At 41.2% G+C, this 20758-nt stretch overlaps 1 protein-coding gene across 8 annotated transcripts in view; it reads right to left on the minus strand.

Moving 5' to 3' along the window:
• CPEB3 (cytoplasmic polyadenylation element binding protein 3) overlaps positions 1-20758 on the minus strand; it is a 199480-nt gene that overhangs the window by 13059 nt on the left and 165663 nt on the right. For all 8 annotated transcript variants that reach the window (XM_070470647.1, XM_070470648.1, XM_020869971.2 and 5 more), the window contains one exon: positions 19083-19264. In XM_070470647.1, the coding sequence (XP_070326748.1) occupies positions 19083-19264 (182 nt within the window). The remainder of the gene's footprint in view (positions 1-19082; positions 19265-20758) is intronic.

The following is a 20758-nucleotide window of genomic DNA, read 5'->3' on the forward strand; positions in this document are numbered from 1 at the left end:
AGAAGATCCCCTGGAGAATCAAATGGTAACCCACTCCAGTATTCTTGCCTGGGAAATCCTGTGGACAGAGGAGCCTGGTGGGCTACGGTCCATGAGGTCGTAAGAACTGGACACAACTTAGCGACTAAATCACCACCTATTCCTTGTATGCCACTGTATTAAAAATTGAAATATAATGGAGAATAAGACACAGTTCTCCTTCAAAACAGTTTATGGTCTACTTGAGAGCTTCTTAAAGGCATTCCCAACCATTTGCAGTGTCTGCCATATCCAAACGTGATCCATACTATTACTTGATGTTTTACTTGACTATCTAAATTCGATTTTCCACCAATACACAACACATAACTATTACAATAAAAACAGAAAAAGAACAGATGTATATATAACTGAATCACTTTGCTGTGCACCTCAAACTAACTCGACACTGAAAATCAGCAGTGTGTGTGCGTGTGTGTGCACGCTCAGTCGTGTCCGACTCTTTGTGACTCCATGGACTGGAGCCTGCCAGGCTCCTCTGTCCATTGGATTTTCCAGGCAAGAATACTGTAGTGGATTGCCATTTCCTCCTCCAACATTGTAAATCAACTATCCTCCAAAAATAGAATAAAATTTAAATTAAATTTTAAGTAAGATAAAAACAGGTTTCCCTGTTAATCACCATTAAGAAGGTATCATTAAGCTATGACACTTTGGAGACACCCACCTGCTGGAATCATATTGGGTATACTGGAATCATATTACTGATCTACACTATCATTCAAGTTCAAATACTAGAGCCTGACATGGAGCCAATCAAATCACCAAGCTGACCTTCTTGTTCAAAAAGGTTTTTAGGACCAGGAAATGAAAACTTCCAGCAGAGAGAAATGCTTGAGTTCAGACACACACCTAATGGAGATGAGTATGCCCAAGGATGCTGAAGAACATGTGCAACTTATTGATGAGGGGTAACTATTAAGGATAAGGAACACTGATGTGGGATGCTGGATAAATGGCTACAGGAAGATGGACAAGGGTAATAATATATGCAGGATGATATAGATGGGAAGAAGCCATACTTTAATAATAAACTGATCTCAATGCTAATGCTGCTGTGCTTCTAACAAGCTAGGGAAAATATTCCAGTATGTAGTCTTGATATCAGTCAACACAATGACCTCCCAAAGTAAATAAAGCAATGACTAATAGCTCTTGGTAGCAAAGAGGTGATACCCAGGGAGACTATAAACTAATAACACGTCCAGAATTCTCTCTCCTTGGACCTGAAAGGCTGCAGAAATGAGAAAGGAGGTATTAGCCAAGGTCAGGCTCAGCTTGAATTATGTGTTAAAGGTTATGTTAAGAACAGTTACAGGATGGACCCTGCTGCGGTCTGCCCTTTGGTGATGGGAAAAAACAAATTAAGTCTGTCAGATACTCAGCCATCCCAAGGAAGCTAAGGCTTGTTTACAGGTGTCTAGCAGAGGAGCAGCAGTGATTTCAGATAATGGAGTCAGAGTGGACAAACTGGAGAGAAAGGCCAAGTGAAGAGGAATAAGGTATAATTTAATAGGGATAACTGTCTGGGAAGGCCTGCCCAGAAGTCACGTAGACCATTTCTTATCATCTGGAGCAGCATGCTTCCTGGAAAGACCATTTTATTTGGTATACAGAGAAGTCTGGCGGGCTACAGTCCATGGGGTCACAAAGGAGTCAGACACCACTTAGTGACTTAACAATAGCCACAACTCAAAGCTTTAAACATAATGTGCTCCTAATCTTCTTGGCATGTGTCACAGAATACATCTTTCCAGGTCTGAAATCCACAATAACCTCATTACCATCCTCCCCACTAAACACAGTGTCTTAACAGTTGCTAAAGAAAGTCCTCCACTAGCAGGCAATATTGAGAATGTTTAAAGATAAATTTTTAGTTTTTCAACTGACTATGAACTGGAATCCTGATGTTCAGAAAGTAGACGACAGATGCCTAGGAAATTAAAGCATCAATGTGAAAATAGCTTTTCCTTAGCAACAAATTTACCCATAACCTTCCAGATAGAGCAGATTCGCAGTTAGTAATTTTAGAAGAAATATGGGGTAGATTAAGGAAAACAGCGGAAATGGGTTAAATTTTATCTTCTTTTTCCCTTTTCAAAGGATGGGACTGACCATTTTTCACATTTTTAAGTGCTAGGGGATGAAAGGTTTTAAAATATCTTTGTACTCTTCCCACCACTAGACATTCTTACGTGTGCTAATGCTGACACCTATGCTGTGTATGTCTATGGAGCACACAGAGATCTGTCAGCGCTCTGGTTGGCCTTAAGATAACTTTTTCCATGAAACAAAGAAGGTCCAGCTGACAAAATCCTACACAATCCATAGATTCACTCTCTACTCTGGTTTCCTTCCATGCTGCTTGGGAGTGGGGCTGGAGGAGAGAATATAAATCAGCCCAAACTAATTTTTAGTGGCAGAAGAATGGATTGTGTGGAGAACAAAGGGTAAGAAAATCATTAAAGATCTGTGAAATGCATGACTGCCATGGCATCACCACCCCCTCAACCCTACAGGATGTAGAAGTGCAGAGCCCTCTGGCTCTATCCATTAACTGGCTGTATCATAACCTTGCAAGCCTCAGCTTCCCCTACTATATTAGAGGTTTGGGCCAGCTCTTCCAAATAAGAAGAAGCACTCATCAAGAAACTGCTGACTGACTGATAATCCTGTTTTATGGGGTCAAAGAACTTGAATGTCTTAGTGAGGTAAATACTTTAAAAAATGGTGGCTGTCTTTTATCCATTAATAATCTCATAAACAACATCTATCGGAGAAGGCAATAGCATCCCACTCCAGTACTCTTGCCTGGAAAATCCCATGGACAGAGGAGCCTGGTAGGCTGCAGTCCATGGGGTCCCGAAGAGTAGGACACGACTGAGCAACTTCACTTCCACTTTTCACTTTCATGCATTGGAGAAGGAAAAGGCAACTCACTCCAGTGTTCTTGCCTAGAGAATCCCAGGGATGGCAGAGCCTGGTGGGCTGCCATCTATGCGGTTGCACAGAGTCGGACACGACTGGAACGACTTAGCAACAGCAGCAAACAACCTCTATACTCAAATATGGGAAGGAAAGAAGAGCATTTAATCACTCTAAACAGTTATATTAAAAATGATCACAATTCCATGGGAGAAGACAAAAAGAGGGCGAAGGACAGAAGAGATGAGGGGTTGAGACCACGGAAGGAGAAACAAGACAAAAACGTCCCATGCAGTTCAGAGAAGAGGAATTATTTCTTTCTCTTTCCTTAGATGACCCAAACTCTATTTAAAAAACTATTTCTCGTCAAAGGTTCCGAGACTCCTAGTGCTTCAAAATAAGCCCAGGTGGTATTATTTCAGACAGTGTTTGAACTCACTCCTGGGTGTTGCTTCCTCTCAAAGGGTTGAATCAAACATAGCTACAGTTACTGCTGGGAGACTTTAAAGCCAGATCAAGGCAAGAACCAGTAAGAGCAGAAAATTAAAGGCTGGTTTCTGGGAGTTCCAGACTATGGTCAGAAGTTGAAATAGTCTTGGAACAGGTTGTCAGAGCCTTCACTTCTTTTGGTGGTGAGTTACCTCATCTATTCCAGCTGTGGCCAGGGAGAAGGTGTAGTATTATCAGCACTATGTTAATATGGTTACTGGGTCAGATTAATCTTCATGAAGGCTAAAAATACAAAGCCTTTGACAGTCTTTAGCTAAAATTAGGTCCAATGTGTTTTTAGGTGAAGAGAGAAAAAATGATTAAATATGCGAAGAACTTGAAGTTCTTGCAAAGAAAGGTGCAGTAGATAACATGTGATTAAATAAAAAATTGGCTATTTGGAAAATAAGCTACTGAAAGCAAATACTCCTGTGCTATGGCTTAACTATCACAACATTCCTTAAATATAAGTATCAGAAAGCTCAAAATTAGCTAACAAAGTCAGATTCCCGGGTTCTCTCCACTAAACTAAAATAGAGGCAAAGGAAGATTATTTCCCAGTGGTATTGTTGCTGTTAAGTCACTCAGTTGTGTTTGACTCTTTGCGACCCCATGGACTGCAGCATGCCAGGCTTCCCTGTTCTTCACTACCTCCCAGAGTTCGCTCAAACTCAAGTCCACTGAGTCGATGATGCCATCCAACCATCTCATCCTGTCAACCCTTTTTCCTCCTGCCCTCAATCTTCCCCAGCATCAGGGTCTTTTCCAGTGAGTCGGCTCTTCGTGTCAGGTGGCCAAAGCATTGGAGCCTCAGCTTCAGCAACAGTCCTTCTAATGAATATTCAGGGTTGATTTCCTTTACTATTGACTTATTTTTGATCTCCTTGCTTATCCAAGAGACTCTCATGAGTCTTCTCCAGCACCACAGTTTGAAAGCATCAATTTTTTGGCACTCAGCCTTCTCTGTGGCCCAACCCTCATGGGATACTGATTTCAAAACTATTTTCCCTTCTTGTATAGGGACTACATATAAGAAAGATACAATAAATAATCAAATAACCAAAAGATGAAGAACTAGAAATAATAAAGGGAATATTGATCACACTTTCAGTGCCCTCCCCAGCATCCTTGAATACGCAGCTGCTGTTTGCCTGCCCAACTCCAACCTTTGTAGATAAAAGATATCCATCCAGCAATCCCATTTCTGGGTAGTTAAGAGAACTGAAAACAGAATCTTGAAGAGATATTTGCGCTATTATGTTCACTGCCACATTAATAACAATAACCAAAGTGTGGGAGCAAGTGAAATGCCTACTTACAGATGAATGGACAAAGAAAATGTAGTATATGCATAAAGTGGTATATTATTCAGAATTAACAAGGAAGGAACTCCTTTCACATGTGACAACATGGGTGAATTTGAAGGACAACATGCTAAGTGAAATAAGCTAGTCACAAAAGAACAAATACTGAATGATTCCAAATACTGATTTATATAAGTTACCTAAGTAGTCAAACTCACAGAAAGCAGAAAGTGGAAAGGTGGCTGCCAGAGACTGAGGGCAAAGGGAATTGGGGAGCTGCAGTTCAAAGCTTACAAAGTTTCAGTTATACCAGATGAAAATGTTCTAGGGATCTGTTCAGTACAATACTGTGTTTATAGTTAACAGTATTGTACCACACACATAAAGATTTGTTAAGAGGGTAGATCTCATGTGTTTCGTCACCACAATAAGAAGAAAAAAAGAAAGAAAAACTATATGTGTATGGAACAAACTTGAAAAAAGAGCCAAGGAAGGGAAAAACAATCAACTGTTTATTAAACTTTTGAATTTGAGCATGAAAGAAGAAAAGAAGCTGAAATACTGTAATTACTCAACTGGGTTCCCTAGAATATTATTCCCAAGAGATGATACATTTTAGAAGAGTTCTATGACCAAAATATTTGTGAAAAACTGCATATTGCTTCCTTCTGGGGTGTGTTCACTATGAAGATTAGTATATAAAAGACTCCAAGAAGTCCCAGAGTAAACTGGCCTAGTTAACTTCCTTTAAGAAAGCATTTCCAAACCCATTTGACTCAGAAAATGATTTCTTTGGAAAAATAAATATTAAAAATCCAATGGATTCATGTTTTATGAACAATGTACAAAATGATGATTTGAAGACCTAATTTTAGGGATAGATTCTTGGGCAGGGAAGACCTTCCTACTGAGAGTTCCTCCTCCTCTTTCAAACACTCAAATAACTACCCAACTTTACCCTTACCTTGCCTGAAATATTTAACTCTTTTTATCATGTGAAATTCCAACCAGATGTCTAATGATCTTCCAGAAGAGCTCAAATATTACTCATTTATGATTTCATGTAAATTAATGTGTTATCAGTGTGACTGTATAAAGTACTTTACAGCCTGCCTTCAAAACCACTTTAACAGACATACACGCATGTCCTTCCTTCAAGGTATACAGTAAGTAAGTATAGTTAAGACTAAACTTCAGATTAGCTGATTCTAGTCTACTATCCTTTCTACTAGTAAAAAGGCTCTACAGATCGAGTTGGTAAATGATATTCAATGTCAACTGTATGATGTATTTCAAGTTATAAACATTTTGACTTTTAAATTCTGAGGAGACCACATGATCAAGTGGTACTAAACAACAGCTGGGGGGGGGATCCCTGAGATTTTTATAAAGAAATAGCTCACATAAATCAAATCCTATGTTTTTGTTTGATTAAGGGAGACTCAAATAATTCTATCCTTACAAATTTCTCAGGACCATGGAGAGTAGACAAAGGGCAGAAAAATGGCCATATAAAAAGACTGCCCATTTTCTAATGATCTCATTTTTCACACTGCAAAATCTTTCATATGTAAGTGACCTAGACTTGAGTTATAAAGAAAACTGGATTTAGCAGAGCTTTCAAATCTTAAGTGCTCATTTGGCATTACTTCTAAAAATACCATTAAAACAGACAGAATGGGTACAGGTGCCCTCTTTTGCCCTGTTGTACTTAAACACTTTAAACTGTCCCAGTTTTTCACAGAAACACTGTTCAAAAGAACATAAGTAAAATTTAACCCTAACATTTTACTCAATTTCAGGTTCAAAATCTTTGTATTATCAGAGAAAAGATACTGATAGAAATACCTCTTTCTAGACTAAAAAGAGGAAAAGCCTTCAATCCTTTAAATAGAAAATGCATCCAGGTATTGACATCTTTAAATGAAACTTGAGTGTCTACATGCATGTCTTGACTAACATCTAACTAGTCTGTCTGTAGATTGGCACTTATGGTAAAAAAATTTTTTTTTAGTGTCAACTTCAACTATTTCATTATCCTTATATTAAAGATTCTTAGTGGAACTGAGCAGGAACTTTCAACGGAAAAAAGAATTAACTGTTAGCCTTGGACATATGCTTAGGAGATAAAAGCACTGTTCAAACAGGCCAGGTTCAGCAACAATGTAAATCAACATCTGTATAGCCTGGTAACTTTCCAGAGCACTTCTTCACCTTCACTGTTTACCTGTGTAATAAACCTGAAGATTTTAGGCTAGATGTTCTTACTATCTTGGGACAGTAAAATCATTAAAATCAAGCCTCTAAAATGTTAAGTAACTTGCCCAAGGTCACACTGTGACTGGGAGAAGAGACAGGAGTATAAACAGATCTCCCAATTTCCAAGCCAGGACACTTTTTCACTATAGCTTGGTTCTGGGGGTGGTGAGGACAGGAGTGGGTGTGAGGTGTATCTTCTCCCTTAGATACATAAATACCCCCCATTAGCTTTAGGGAGCCTCTGTTACCCATAAGAGTGTATGCCAAGGCAAAGAAACACTGAGAACCCTATGCAGGGTATCATACTACCTTGATATTGTTGCCATTGGGACAAATAACCAATTGGCCAATAACTGGTAAACATTTAGCCATAAAGTATGCAAAAATATAAGCCTTAAAGGACTTTTTTCAAGCTATTATTATCTCCTTCGAAGTAAAAACTGAGGCATGAATTGCATTTGTCTCATTTATAATAAAGTTCAATAACAAGGGTCATTATGACAGCAAAAATGCCACAGTTTCACTAAATGTTACAGTCCAGTGGAATTGCATTGGCTCATACTGACTTGAAAAAAGGTTTATATGAAGACAACACAAAAAACAAAAGCAAGACAACTGCAACACACAATTTCAAACTCCTTTTGTTAATGTTCAAAATAACTTATAGACATACTGGCAAACCCTGAGAGCAGACTCCAGATATGTCCTGCTCTGTGCAGTGTATGTTCAGCTGAAAAGTTACATGATCTATGGAAACTCATATAAAATTAAAACACCTATAATACAATTCAGGAGCTCCTACCCTGGTTTGTGTGAAAAGAAAGAAGTGGAGTTAAAGAAACATTAGATCCTGAATGAATGACAAGGTTTGGGAAGGGAGTTCCATGAGCAGAGGCATCTCTCATGTCAATTAATGATAGGTGTCTTGAGAGTCTGTCTCCAGGCCTCTCCTAGGTTCTCTGCTGTAAATAAACCAGGTTAGATGAGGTCATGCCCAAGTTAAAGTCCAGCTTTAATGGACTATAAGTGTTAAACAATATTTGTTGATATGCCAAACAGCAAAACCCAAACACCTTTATTTTATTTTTTTAATTAGTTTGAGGCCAACCACTCCACAATATTGCAGTGGCTCCCATCATACATTGACATGAATCAGCCATGGATATACATGTATTCCCCATCCCGATCCCCCCTCCCACCTCCCTCTCCACCCGATCCCTCTGGGTCTTCCCAGTGCACCAGGTCCGAGCACTTGTCTCATGCATCCAACCTGGGCTGGTGATCTGTTTCACCCTAGATAATATACATGTTTCAATGCTGTTCTCTCGAAACATCCCACCCTCGCCTTTTCCCACAGAGTCCAAAAGTCTGTTCTATATATCTGTGTCTCTTTTTCTGCCAAACACCTTTATTAATTAAAGTGAATGCACTTAACTCAGTAAAAAAAAAGAAAGCTGTGCAGAGTGCCCTCTGGTGGACAGTTGGACATGCCAAAGGAAGCTCTCAAATATCAGCATTCATTCATTCATTCAAATATAATTAATTAATGTGGGTCCACTGTGTGTCACTTATTGAGTATACAGGTGTTAATACAAGAGACACGATCATTGCCCTCACTGATTGTATGGTCTGGAAGCATAGACAGACATTAAACAAAGCATTGCTTCTTTTTTGTTGTTGTTCAATTGTTAAATCGTGTCTGACTCTTTGCAATCCCATAGACTGTAGCAAGGCAGGCTCCTCTGTCCTCTACTATCTCCCAGAGTTTACTCAAATTCAAGTCCATTGAGTTGGTGATGCTATCTTATCATCGTATCCCCTGCCATTCCCTTCTTCTTTTGCTTTCAATCTTTCCCAGCATCAGGGTTTTTTCCAATGAGTTGGCTCTTCACATCAGATGGCTGAAGTATTGGAGCTTCAGCTTCAGCATCAGTCCTTCCAATGAATATTTAGGTTTGATTTCCTTTAGGATTGCTTCATTATAGAGGTACTGAATGCCACAAAGGTATAACATATGGGATTATGACAACAATCTATGGGAAAGCTGAAGACACCACTGAAGAAAGGATTCCTAAAATTGTCACAAGTAATCTGAGACCTGAAGGAAAAGTAAGTTTTAGGCAGGGAGAGGTAACTATCCATAATCACCCTGTAAAACGAGAAAAAGACCAAGATGAGGAGATGGGAGCTGAAGCAGAGGCAGTAAGTAGTATACAGAGGGTCATGTAGACAGTGTTAATTGACTTTGACCTTGAACCTAAGGGCAGTAGAACATAATCAAAAGGTTTCAAGGAGAGAAAGATGTGATTCAAATCATGATTTTTAAAAGACTGCTTTAAATGGAACTGGAGGAATCAACCTGCCTGACTTCAGACTATACTACAAAGCCACAGTCATCAAGACAGTATGGTACTGGCACAAAGACAGAAATATAGATCAATGGAACAGAATAGAAAGCCCAGAGATAAATCCATGAACCTATGGTCACCTTATCTTCGACAAAGGAGGCAAGGATATACAATGGAAAAAAGACAACCTCTTTAACAAGGGGTGCTGGGAAAACTGGTCAACCACCTGTAAAAGAATGAAACTAGAACACTTCCTAACACCATACACAAAAATAAACTCAAAATGGATTAAAGATCTAAATGTAAGACCAGAAACTATAAAACTCCTAGAGGAGAACATAGGCAAAACACTCTCCGACATAAATCACAGCAGGATCCTCTATGACCCACATCCCAGAATATTAGAAACAAAAGCAAAAATAAACAAATGGGACCTAATGAAACTTAAAAGCTTTTGCACAACAAAGGAAACTATAAGCAAGGTGAAAAGACAGCCCTCAGATTGGGAGAAAATAATAGCAAAAAAGGATTAATCTCAAAAATATACAAGCAACTCCTCCAGCTCAACTCCAGAAAAATAAACGACCCAATCAAAAAATGGGCCAAAGAACTAAACAGACACCTCTCCAAGGAAGACATACAGATGGCTAACAAACACATGAAAAGATGCTCAACATCACTCATTATCAGAGAAATGCAAATCAAAACCACAATGAGGTACCATTACACGCCAGTCAGGATGGCTGCTATCCAAAAGTCTACAAGCAATAAATGCTGGAGAGGGTGTGGAGAAAAGGGAACCCTCTTACACTGTTGGTGGGAATGCAAACTAGTACAGCCGCTATGGAAAACAGTGTGGAGATTTCTTTAAAAAACTGGAAAGAGAACTGCCATATGACTCAGCAATCCCACTTCTGGGCATACACACCAAGGAAACCAGATCTGAAAGAGACACGTGCACCCCAATGTTCATTGCAGCACTGTTTATAATAGCCAGGACATGGAAGCAACCTAGATGCCCATCAGCAGATGAATGGACGAGGAAGCTGTGATACATATACACCATGGAATATTACTCAGCCATTAAAAAGAATTCATTTGAATCAGTTCTAATGAGATGGATGAAACTGGAGCCCATTACACAGAGCGAAGTAAGCCAGAAAGATAAAGACCATTACAGTATACTAGCACATATATATGGAATTTAGAAAGATGTAACGATAACCCTATATGCAAAACAGAAAAAGAGACACAGATGTATAGAACAGACTTTTGGACTCTGTGGGAGAAGGCAAGGGTGGGATGTTTCGAGAGAACAGCATTGAAACATGCATATTATCTAGGGTGAAACAGATCACCAGCCCAGGTTGGATGCATGAGACAAGTGCTCGGACCTGGTGCACTGGGAAGACCCAGAGGGATCGGGTGGAGAGGGAGGTGGGAGGGGGGATCGGGATGGGGAACACACGTAAATCCATGGCTAATTCATGTCAATGTATGACAAAAACCACAACAATATTGTAAAGTAATTAGCCTACAACTGATAAAAATAAATGGGGGAAAAAAAGACTGCTTTAGACTTTTTTTTTCATTTTTTATTTATTTTTGGCTGTGCTAGGTCTTCGGTGACACGTGGGCTTTTCTCTAGTTGTGGTGAGCAGGGCTACTCTCTAGTTTCAGCGCATGGGCTTCTGACTGCAGTGGCTTCACTTGTCACAGAGCATGGGCTCTAGGGTGTGCAGGCTCAGTAATTGCAGTTCCCAGGCTCTAGAGCACAGGCTCAGTAGTTGTGGATCATGGGCTTAGTTGCTCTGCAGCATGTGGGATCTTCCCAGACCAGGGATGAAACCCATATCTCCTGCATTGGTGGGCAGATTCTTTACCACTGAGCCACCAGTGAAGCCCAGATTGCTTCAGTTTTTAACGTAAAGAATGAATTGGAGATGGGCTAAAGTTGAACTGGGGAGACCAATGAGGAAGCAACTGTAGATGTCCAGGTGAGAGATGACAATGACTCACTCCAGTATCCTTGACAGCCTTCCATGGTTGCTCCCAGCCCCTGCTCATTCATATATCATCCTAATTTATTCTACACACTTACTGAGTGTCACCCATGTGCAAAGTACCCCCATTCAGACCTCTGGGCACACTGGCAGAGTCAAGATCATGCCAGCAGTCTTGATTTATAAGACAGTGGTCCCCAACCCTTTGGCATTGTGGACCGTTTTGTAGAAGATAACTGTTTCATGGACTGAGGTGAGGGGGTTGGTTTTCGGATGATTCAAGTGCATTCCATTTATTGCGCACTTTGTTTCTAACTTAATGCCACTGCTGATATGACAGGAGGTACTGGTCCATGGCCTGGATGGTGGGGAACCCTGCTGTAAAGAGCCACCATTTAGAAGCTTCTTCCACCTCTGGAGTCTTCTCACTGCTGTGCATACTGTGGCATAAAGCTTGCTGATGTGTAATTTATCAGCCCACTCCAACAGGTGACATATTCTTGGGGGACCTTAATTAATACATAGAAGGGAGAAGAAATTTGCCAACAGCCCAGCCTACCTTGTTCCTGTGAATTTGAAGAGCACAGGTTAATAAGTAGGATTCCCTGCCTCTAATGATCCCTTCTAATTGTGGTGCTGGATTTGTAGGGTATGTGAATTATATTTCAAAAAGGTATAAAGTTGTTACCAAAAGAGAAATTTAAAAACCACCTCTTGCCTAAGAGGTGAAGAGATACGCCATGTGCAAGGTAAGAGAAACCCAAGTCAGACAGCAGGCACTGAGAGAGGGCGTCGGAGGGCAGACAGACTGAAACCACAATCACAGACAGCTAGCCAACCTGATCACAGGACCACAGTCTTGTCTAACTCAGTGAAACTAAGCCATGCCGTGTGGGGCCACCCAAGACGGAGGGGTCATGGTGGAGAGGTCTGACAGAATGTGGTCCACTGGAGAAGGGAATGGCAAACCACTTCAGTATTCTTGCCTTGAGAACCCCATGAACAGTATGAAAAGGCAAAAAGATAGGACACTGAAAGATGAACTCCCCAGGTCAGTAGGTGCCCAATATGCTACTGCAGATCAGTGGAGACATAATTCCAGAAAGAATGAAGGGATGGAGCCAAAGCAAAACAACACCCAGTTGTGGATGTGACTGGTGATAGAAGCAAGGTCTGATGCTGTAAAGAGAAATATTGCATAGGAACCTGGAATGTTAGGTCCATGAATCAAGGCAAATTGGAAGTGGTCAAACAGGAGATGGCAAGGGTGAACATCGACATTCTAGGAATCAGCAAACTAACATGGACTAGAATGGGTGAATTTAACTCAGATGACCATTATATCTACTACTGTGGGCAGGAATCCCTTAGAAGAAATGTCATCATAGTCAAGACTATGCCATCATAGTCAACAAAAGGAGAAGTCTGTAATGCAGTACTTGGATGTAATCTCAAAAATGACAGAATGATCTCTGTTCATTTCCAAGGCAAACCATTCAATATCACAGTAATCCAAGTCTATGCCCCTACCAGTAATGCTGAAGAAGCTGAAGTTGAATGGATCTATGAAGACCTACAGGACCTTCTAGAACTAACACCCCCAAAAGATGTCCTTTTCATTATAGGGGACTGGAATGCAAAAGTAGGAAGTCAAGAAACACCTGGAGTAACAGGCAAATTTGGCCTTGCAGTACAGAATGAAGCAGGACAAAGGCTAACAGAGTTTTGCCAAGAGAACGCACTGGTCATAGCAAACACCCGTTCCAACAACACAAGTGAAGACTCTACACACGGACATCACTAGATGGTCAACACTGAAATCAGATTGATTATATTCTTTACAGCCAAAGATGGAGCACCTCTATACACCCAGCAGAAACAAGACAGGAAGCTGACTGTGGCTCAGATCATGAACTCCTTATTGCCAAATTCAGACTGAAATTGAAGAAAGTAGGAAAAACCACTAGACCATTCAGGTATGACCTAAATCAAATCCCTTATGATTATACAGTGGAAGTGAGAAATAGATTTAAGGGACTAGATCTGATAGAGTACCTGATGAACTATGGACAGAGGTTCGTGACATTGTACAGAAGACAGGAATCAAGACCATCCCCAAGAAAAGAAATGCAAAAAAGCAAAATGGCTGTCTGAGGAGGCCTTACAAATAGCTGTGGAAAGAAGAGAAGCGAAAAGCAAAGGAGAAAAGGAAAGATATACCCACTTGAATGCAGAGTTCCAAAGAATAGCAAGGAGATAAGAAAGACTTCCTCAGTGATCAGTGCGAAGAAATAGAGGAAAATGATAGAATGGGAAAGACTAGAAATCTCTTCAAGAAAATTAGAGATACCAAGGGAACATTTTATGCAAAGATGGGCTCAATAAAGGACAGAAATGCTGTGGACCTAACAGAAGCAGAAGATATTAAGAGGTGGCAAGAATACACAGAAGAACTGTACAAAAAAGATCTTCATGACCCAGAAAATTATGATGGTGTGATCACTCACACTCACCTAGAGCCAGACATCCTGGAATGTGAAGTCAAGTGGGCCTTAGGAAGCATCACTACGAACAAAGCTAGTGGAGGTGATGGAATTCCAGTTGAGCTATTTCAAATCCTGAAAGATGATGCTGTGAAAGTGCTGCAGAAAATACGTCAGCAAATTTGGAAAACTCAGCAGTGGCCACAGGACTGGAAAAGGTCAGTTTTCATTCCAATCTCAAAGAAAGGCAATGCCAAAAAATGCTCAAACTACTGCAAGATTGCACTCATCTCACACGTTAGCAAAGTAATGCTCAAAATTCTCCAAGCCAGGCTTCAGCAATACGTGAACCGTGAACTTCCAAATGTTCAAGCTGGTTTTAGAAAAGGCAGAGGAACCAGAAGTCAAATTGCCAACATCTCCTGGATCATCGAAAAAGCAAAAGAGTTTCAGAAAAACATCTATCTCTGACTATTTATTGACTATGCCAAAGCCTTTGACTGTGTGGATCACGATAAACTGTGGAAAATTCTGAAGGAGATGGGAATACCAGACCACCTGACCTGCCTCTTGAGAAACCTGTATGCAGGTCAGGAAGCAACAGTTAGAACTGGACATGGAACAACAGACTGGTTCCAAATAGGAAAAGGAGTACATCAAGGCTGTATATTATCACCGTACTTATTTAACTTATATGCAGAGTACATCATCATCATGAGAAACGCTGGGCTGGAGGAAGCACAAGCAGAAATCAAGATTGCCGGGAGAAATACCAATAACCTCAGATATGCAGATGACACCACCCTTATGGCAGAAAATAAAGAACTAAAGAGCCTCTTGAAGAAAGTGAAAGAGGAGAGTGAAATAGTTGGCTGAAAGCTCAACATTCAGAAAACTAAGATCATGACATCCGGTTCTATCACTTCATGGCAAACAGATGGGGCAACAGTGGAAACAGTGGCTGACTTTATTTGGGGGGGGGGGGGCTCTAAAATCACTGCAGATGGTGATTGCAGCCATGAAATTAAAAGATGCTTACTCCTTGGAAGGAAAGTTATGACCAACCTAGACAGCATATTAAAAAGCAGAGCCATTACTTTATCAACAAAGGTCCATCTAGTCAAGGCTATGGTTTTTCCAGTAGTCATGTATGGATGTGAGAATTGGACTATAAAGAAAGCTGAGAGCCAAAGAATTGATGCTTTTGAACTGTGGTGTTGGAGAAGACTCTTGAGAGTCCCTTGGACAGCAAGGAGACCCAACCAGTTCATCCTAAAGGAGATCAGTCCTGGGTGTTCATTGGAAAGACTGATGTTGAAGCTGAAACTCCAATACTCTGGCCACCTGATGGGAAGAGCTGACTCATTGGAAAAGACCCTGATGCTGAGAAAGATTGAGGGCAGGAAGAGAAGGGGACGACAGAGGATGAGATGGTTGGATAGCATCACCAACTCAATGGACATGGGTTTGGGTAGCCTCCAGCTGTTGGTGATGGACAGGAAGGCCTGGTGTGCTGCGGTTCATGGGTTCGCAAAGAGTCAGACACGACTGAGTGACTGAACTGAACTGAGCTTGCTAAAGATGGTGACATGGATGAGCAAGATGACAGCAGAGATGAGAGTGTCAGAAGTTACAGGAGTGACTGTTTCTATAACTGTTGCATATTGGCATATTTTATATTCACAGGCAAGGGAAAAGGGCCTAACCTAAGGAAATACTAATGTTGCTTATTTATAAAATGGGAACTCCCTGGAAAGCTCAAATCAACCTTTAGAAGATACATAAATATAAAAGTGAAATCAACCTAAAAAAGCATCTACAGCAAAGGGTGCAGTAAACAGAGACTCAAAGTACCATAGGCAACAAAATAAGGTATTGCTGAAAATGAAAGTGTTAGTCACTCAGTTGTGTTCAACTCTTTGCGACCCCATGGACTTCAGCCCACCAGGCTTTCTGTCCACGGAGTTCTCCAGGCAAGAATTCTAGAGTGGGTTGCTCTTTCTCCAGGGATCCTCCTGATCAAACCTGAGTCTCCTGAAGGCAGATTCTGTACTGTCCGAGCCCCCAGGGGAGCCTGAAGCTATTGCTGGCCATGTTCAAAGCAAGAAAACAGGAGGAGAGAGTAATATTTGGGGGAAGGGAGTGCAATATTCACAGAAAACCAGTGAGAAGGAGCCCCACTCAGGACAGAAGCTGGCCTCCATCTCTCATAGGAAAGAATATGGTCTGCACCTTGGTCAGTGCAAACAAAGAGCATGAAGACGGAGCTGGGAGACAGGGAGAGAAGGGAATCCACCACTTGCAGTAATTTTCAGTTTTCCCACTCACATGATTCTCATTCCAGGGCACTGAAGGAACCAACAGATCCCTTTTGACACCATGTGGCATCACAACAGTCCCACTATACACCCATCCAGTGAGTCTCACTGTATGTATTGCTTTCTTATTCAGTATCTCTTCCGGGCTTCTCAAAAATCTAGTGGGGTACACAAAGCTATTACTTATTGTCCTTATTATGAAACCCAGAATTTAAGTGACCTGCTCAAAATCACACAGCCCACTGGGAACAGGACCACATCTAGACCCAGCCCTCTGACTCTGCCCAGGGCTCTTTTCACTAACCCGTGTAACTTTTCACTGCATCTTCAGCAGAACAACAATAAAATTCAAGCCATTTAATATTAACAACATCAGTATAAGTACACTTCCAACAAGATGAATACTGTTAAATCTGCAAGTGCCAGGTAAACATCTTAATTGCCATATGACTCTGGATGTTCAGTCTTCAAATCCCATTTAATCTTCAGACTTTCCCCAGGAGTTACAGATGAAGACCCAAGGCTCTGGGCATTAAGTAACTTGTTTGGGGTCACCAGAGGTCTGGTGATTGGTGCAGCAGAGGTTTAAATGTACTGGGATCTGTTCTGGCTCCAAACTCTATACTCCTATTACAACTGGCTGCTACCTTAAATGTTTATCAAGGACCATCCTAAGGTATGGAGGATATTAGGTAATCCAAATGCAAAGAGCAGAAACAGTCAGTGGCGTTCCTGAGAAGTTTGATGAGCCAAACACTTTTCTATAGCATGGTCTGTGATTATGCTAGCAAATCACAGATTCCTTACTTAGGTCTAAGTCTTGTGGGCATCAATGCTGAGGGCATGAGTATAGCAGAGGTGAGGGCAGAAGTAGGCAATAAAACAAGTAGTGCCTGAATTTTCTACGATTCTTGCAGGAGTTCAAAGAATACCATACACCCTGGAGTAAATGCACTTCCTTCTAACTAAGGAGTAAGACAGGAGGTTGTTAGGGTGGGAGTAAAGGAAAAGTGGAATCTTTTTTTTATCATCTTTAGGACCTACTTCCTGAGCAGTCTCACGCCTTCTGGCTTCAGAGGGGAACAAAAAGAAAGCTACTTGGATACAGATGAGAACACAAGCGCTTTTCAGGTTAAGTTTATTGCCTGGGATTCACCACTGACAGGCAACAGCACTCTAAATGTAACAGAATCGGGGGTTTCAGATTCACAAACATATAGGCATAAGCAAGTCCACCAGCAGCAGAAGTTAGTAAAACCCTCCACAGAGCACCATTTGTCAATCCAACATAGGTTTACCAAGCACCTACTGTATCTACACCTGGAGAAGGAAATGGTAAACCACTCCAGTATTCTTGCCTGGGAAAATCCCATGGACAGAGGAGCCTGGTGGGATACAGTCCACGGGTCGCAAGAAGTCAGACATGATTGAGTGACTAAACAACAACAACTGCATCTACACATTAAGCAGTGGGGAAGCAGAGAATGAGACGGACAGCATGCCCAGCTTTGCGGAGCTCACAGTCTGTAGAGGAATTTCTGCTACCAAACGGGTGCTGTGGGTGCTTAAAAACTAGGAATGGAGTTGAATCTTTATCACCCCTGACTTTCCACTGATTTAGAGTATTTCATGATTTTCTAAAACAATCATTCATCTTAATTAAAAAACGAACCACCACTACTTAAAGAGATCTCAGTGACGTCACAAATAGATTGTTTATTTTAAGCACTGGCTTTTGTAATTTGATCTATGTCTTAAGGAAAATGTTATCTTATTGACTTTGCAAAAATCCATCCCCCATTGAAACTTTTACCTCCTAACACACTTAGGTCTGCTACACAAAACCAGTTAGTCAACCATAGAGAGGAGTTGACACCTGGTAAGAGATCACATTTACTACTTTATTTATTCCCATCCAGTGTATGCTCCCAAAACAGCCTTGACTGGAAGCATTAACAGCCACTGGACAATTGCATATGGAGGTGTTTAAGGCTTGATGTTTCCCCCCTTGCTCTATTATTCTATCAGTCTGGTATCAGATTAGCTCCTAACTCCTAGTCCCTCAAGCTTCCAAACAGTGGCAGAACTGGGGTTTAAACCTGCATCTGTCCCGAAACCCAACTGAGCACACCAATGCTCTCTAGCTCTACTGTCTCCTGTTTGGATGACGGCAAATCTGAGTGCCTCGACTGGCCAGGCAGGCAACGTCAATGAGCAAGGAGGCAGGTAAGGGATATGTCTATCTGCGATGAGCAGGAGGATGACAGAGTGCTGGAGAGGGGACTAGAGGGGACAGCAAGCAGCTACTGCTATCAATAGCTCCAGCAATTGCTATCACATATGATCTTGCAAGTTTAATAGAAATGGGAACTTCAAAATTTTATGTATACTCCTGAAAGTTAACATTAAATGTTAGTTCAAATTCTTTGTTTGAAGAGGACCACGTGGGTCAAACAGGCTCTCAATCTTTGTTACTGTGCTGTTGGCATCATCTTTTTTTCAAAAATATTTATTTATTTATTTGGCTGCACCAGGACTTCCTTGCAGCACACAGGATCTTCAGTTGTGGCATGTGGGATCTAGTTCCCTGACCAGGGGTGGAACCTAGGTCCCCTGCACTGAGAGTGCTGAGTCTTAGCCACTGGACCACCCGGGAAGTCCCGGCATCATCTTTTAAACAGCACTGGTTTGTTTTGCTAAATTGTGCAGCATTACTTTCATAAGTGTAACATCACCCCAGGGATGGGGGAAACAGAAAGATCATTAACACCTTAAATACCAAGGGTATTCTCTTTTTCAGGCAGCCTAGATGGACTCACGGACTAATGCCACATAAGGTGTTTTTCTCCCCAGGGGCCCATGGAATAACTTTCACTTCTTTCCCATAGCAATGATACCCCAGGCAGTTGCTTACCCGTTTGTCAATGTCATTGTGTTGGAGCTGCACAAAGCGAGCGCTGATGGCTGCGATGTAACTCTGCTGATTGGAGAATGCCACACGGCCGGCACCTTTGGGGTACTTCAACTCGGGGTCTGTATCAATGCCAGCATAGCAGACACCACCATATAAACGGTCCATGATCATTGCCAGTTCAACTGCAAGAAAATAAACACCATTTGGTATAAATGTTTAGAAGGGTCTCTTGCCCAGGAGAAGGAAGGACTACATGGAAGAATCATGCAGTGTAACTAAGAAATGGAAAACCCATGTTAAGTATCATGAAGAATGTCCACACCAGTCTTAGAACTCAAGAAGGGGAGCTCCTCATAAGATATTTGAAAACAAAGTGAAAAAAGAAAGAAAGAATTTACACACACACACAAATTTACACAATGAGAACTTCAGCAACAGTATAAAAGAAATGATCTATCAGCAACCCTCCTTTCTAATTTCTAACTGCTTAGTCCACTAGAGTGGACCCTGGGCAGGCAAAGCATTTCAGGTGCCCTAACAAGTTAATAAGAAACAGTCTACTTACTGACCCCTAGGGCTGAAAGTAATTACTAAAGTCACACTTCTAAATTAAGATTAAGCTATAGAAAGAATTAACTCTAGAGGCAATATGTTTACAGCCTAGAAATAACTCTCCACAATTTTCTAAAAAATAAAAGACTTTTAGAGTTTATTTCAATTGAGGAATCTCCATACTAACTTCTCACACTAAATTCTAAATAACAATACTAAAAATGATGATAGCAGCAATAAACATTTATTGAGCACTTATAATTGCCAGGAAACACTAAGCTGCTACAAAGGCAGTAAAAGCACACCCATCCTGAACCCTGCTATAAATCCAGAGGTCTGGTCTGCACTCTTCACTAGAGCTCTTTGGTATATCTGCAAAACACCTGGACAGAAGGCATTTGGAAATTGGACATTCCAAAGGTCTGATATGCTACAACTGTCCTCATCAGAAGGTACCATGGAGAGACATACAGCAGTTACTTACCTGGATCCAAACTGCCTGAAGTTAATTGTTTACTTGATACTGGATGGCACCTCCTCCAGGTATGACCACTCCTTTCAGGCCACTCACATGGTTTTAAGTCCAAAAGACTCAGCCCTACTCCTAGGGAATGACCCAAGAATCTACTTCCTCAAATACCTACACATGGTATTTGGAAAGGAGTGGACAGGGAAGACAGATGAAGACCTGGGCCACAGCCAGTGTGCAAAGGCCCCCAGACAGCTGAGCTCCACAGGAATCAGTATCTGGGGGAGAAGGAGAGCTGCACAGGCTGGAAGGGCAGGAGAAGAACTCTGCAGCAGGTTCAAGGGCTGAAGGGCTGAACGATGCAAGAACTCCACCAGATTCTATGAACAGAAGGAAAGCCACGTACTGCTGTAACAAAGTTATGTCACTGTGAAAGAAAGGCTGTCTTTCTGACTTCTTCAAACCAGACTGCTTAATACTGGTAACTGATTTCTAAGCTTCTGTTTCTAATAGGAAGAATGACTTAACAACCAACAGGTAATTTTCAGAAGATGAGTAAATAAGCTAGCAGTCATTAAGCCAGAGAATAAGTGCTTTAAAAGACAGAAGAGCAGAAAGTTACCCCAATGATCCCATTATGATCAGAATTACTGAG

Source organism: Odocoileus virginianus, chromosome 7, assembly GCF_023699985.2.
Source record: "Odocoileus virginianus isolate 20LAN1187 ecotype Illinois chromosome 7, Ovbor_1.2, whole genome shotgun sequence".
In the NCBI taxonomy this organism is placed as follows: domain Eukaryota; kingdom Metazoa; phylum Chordata; class Mammalia; order Artiodactyla; family Cervidae; genus Odocoileus; species Odocoileus virginianus.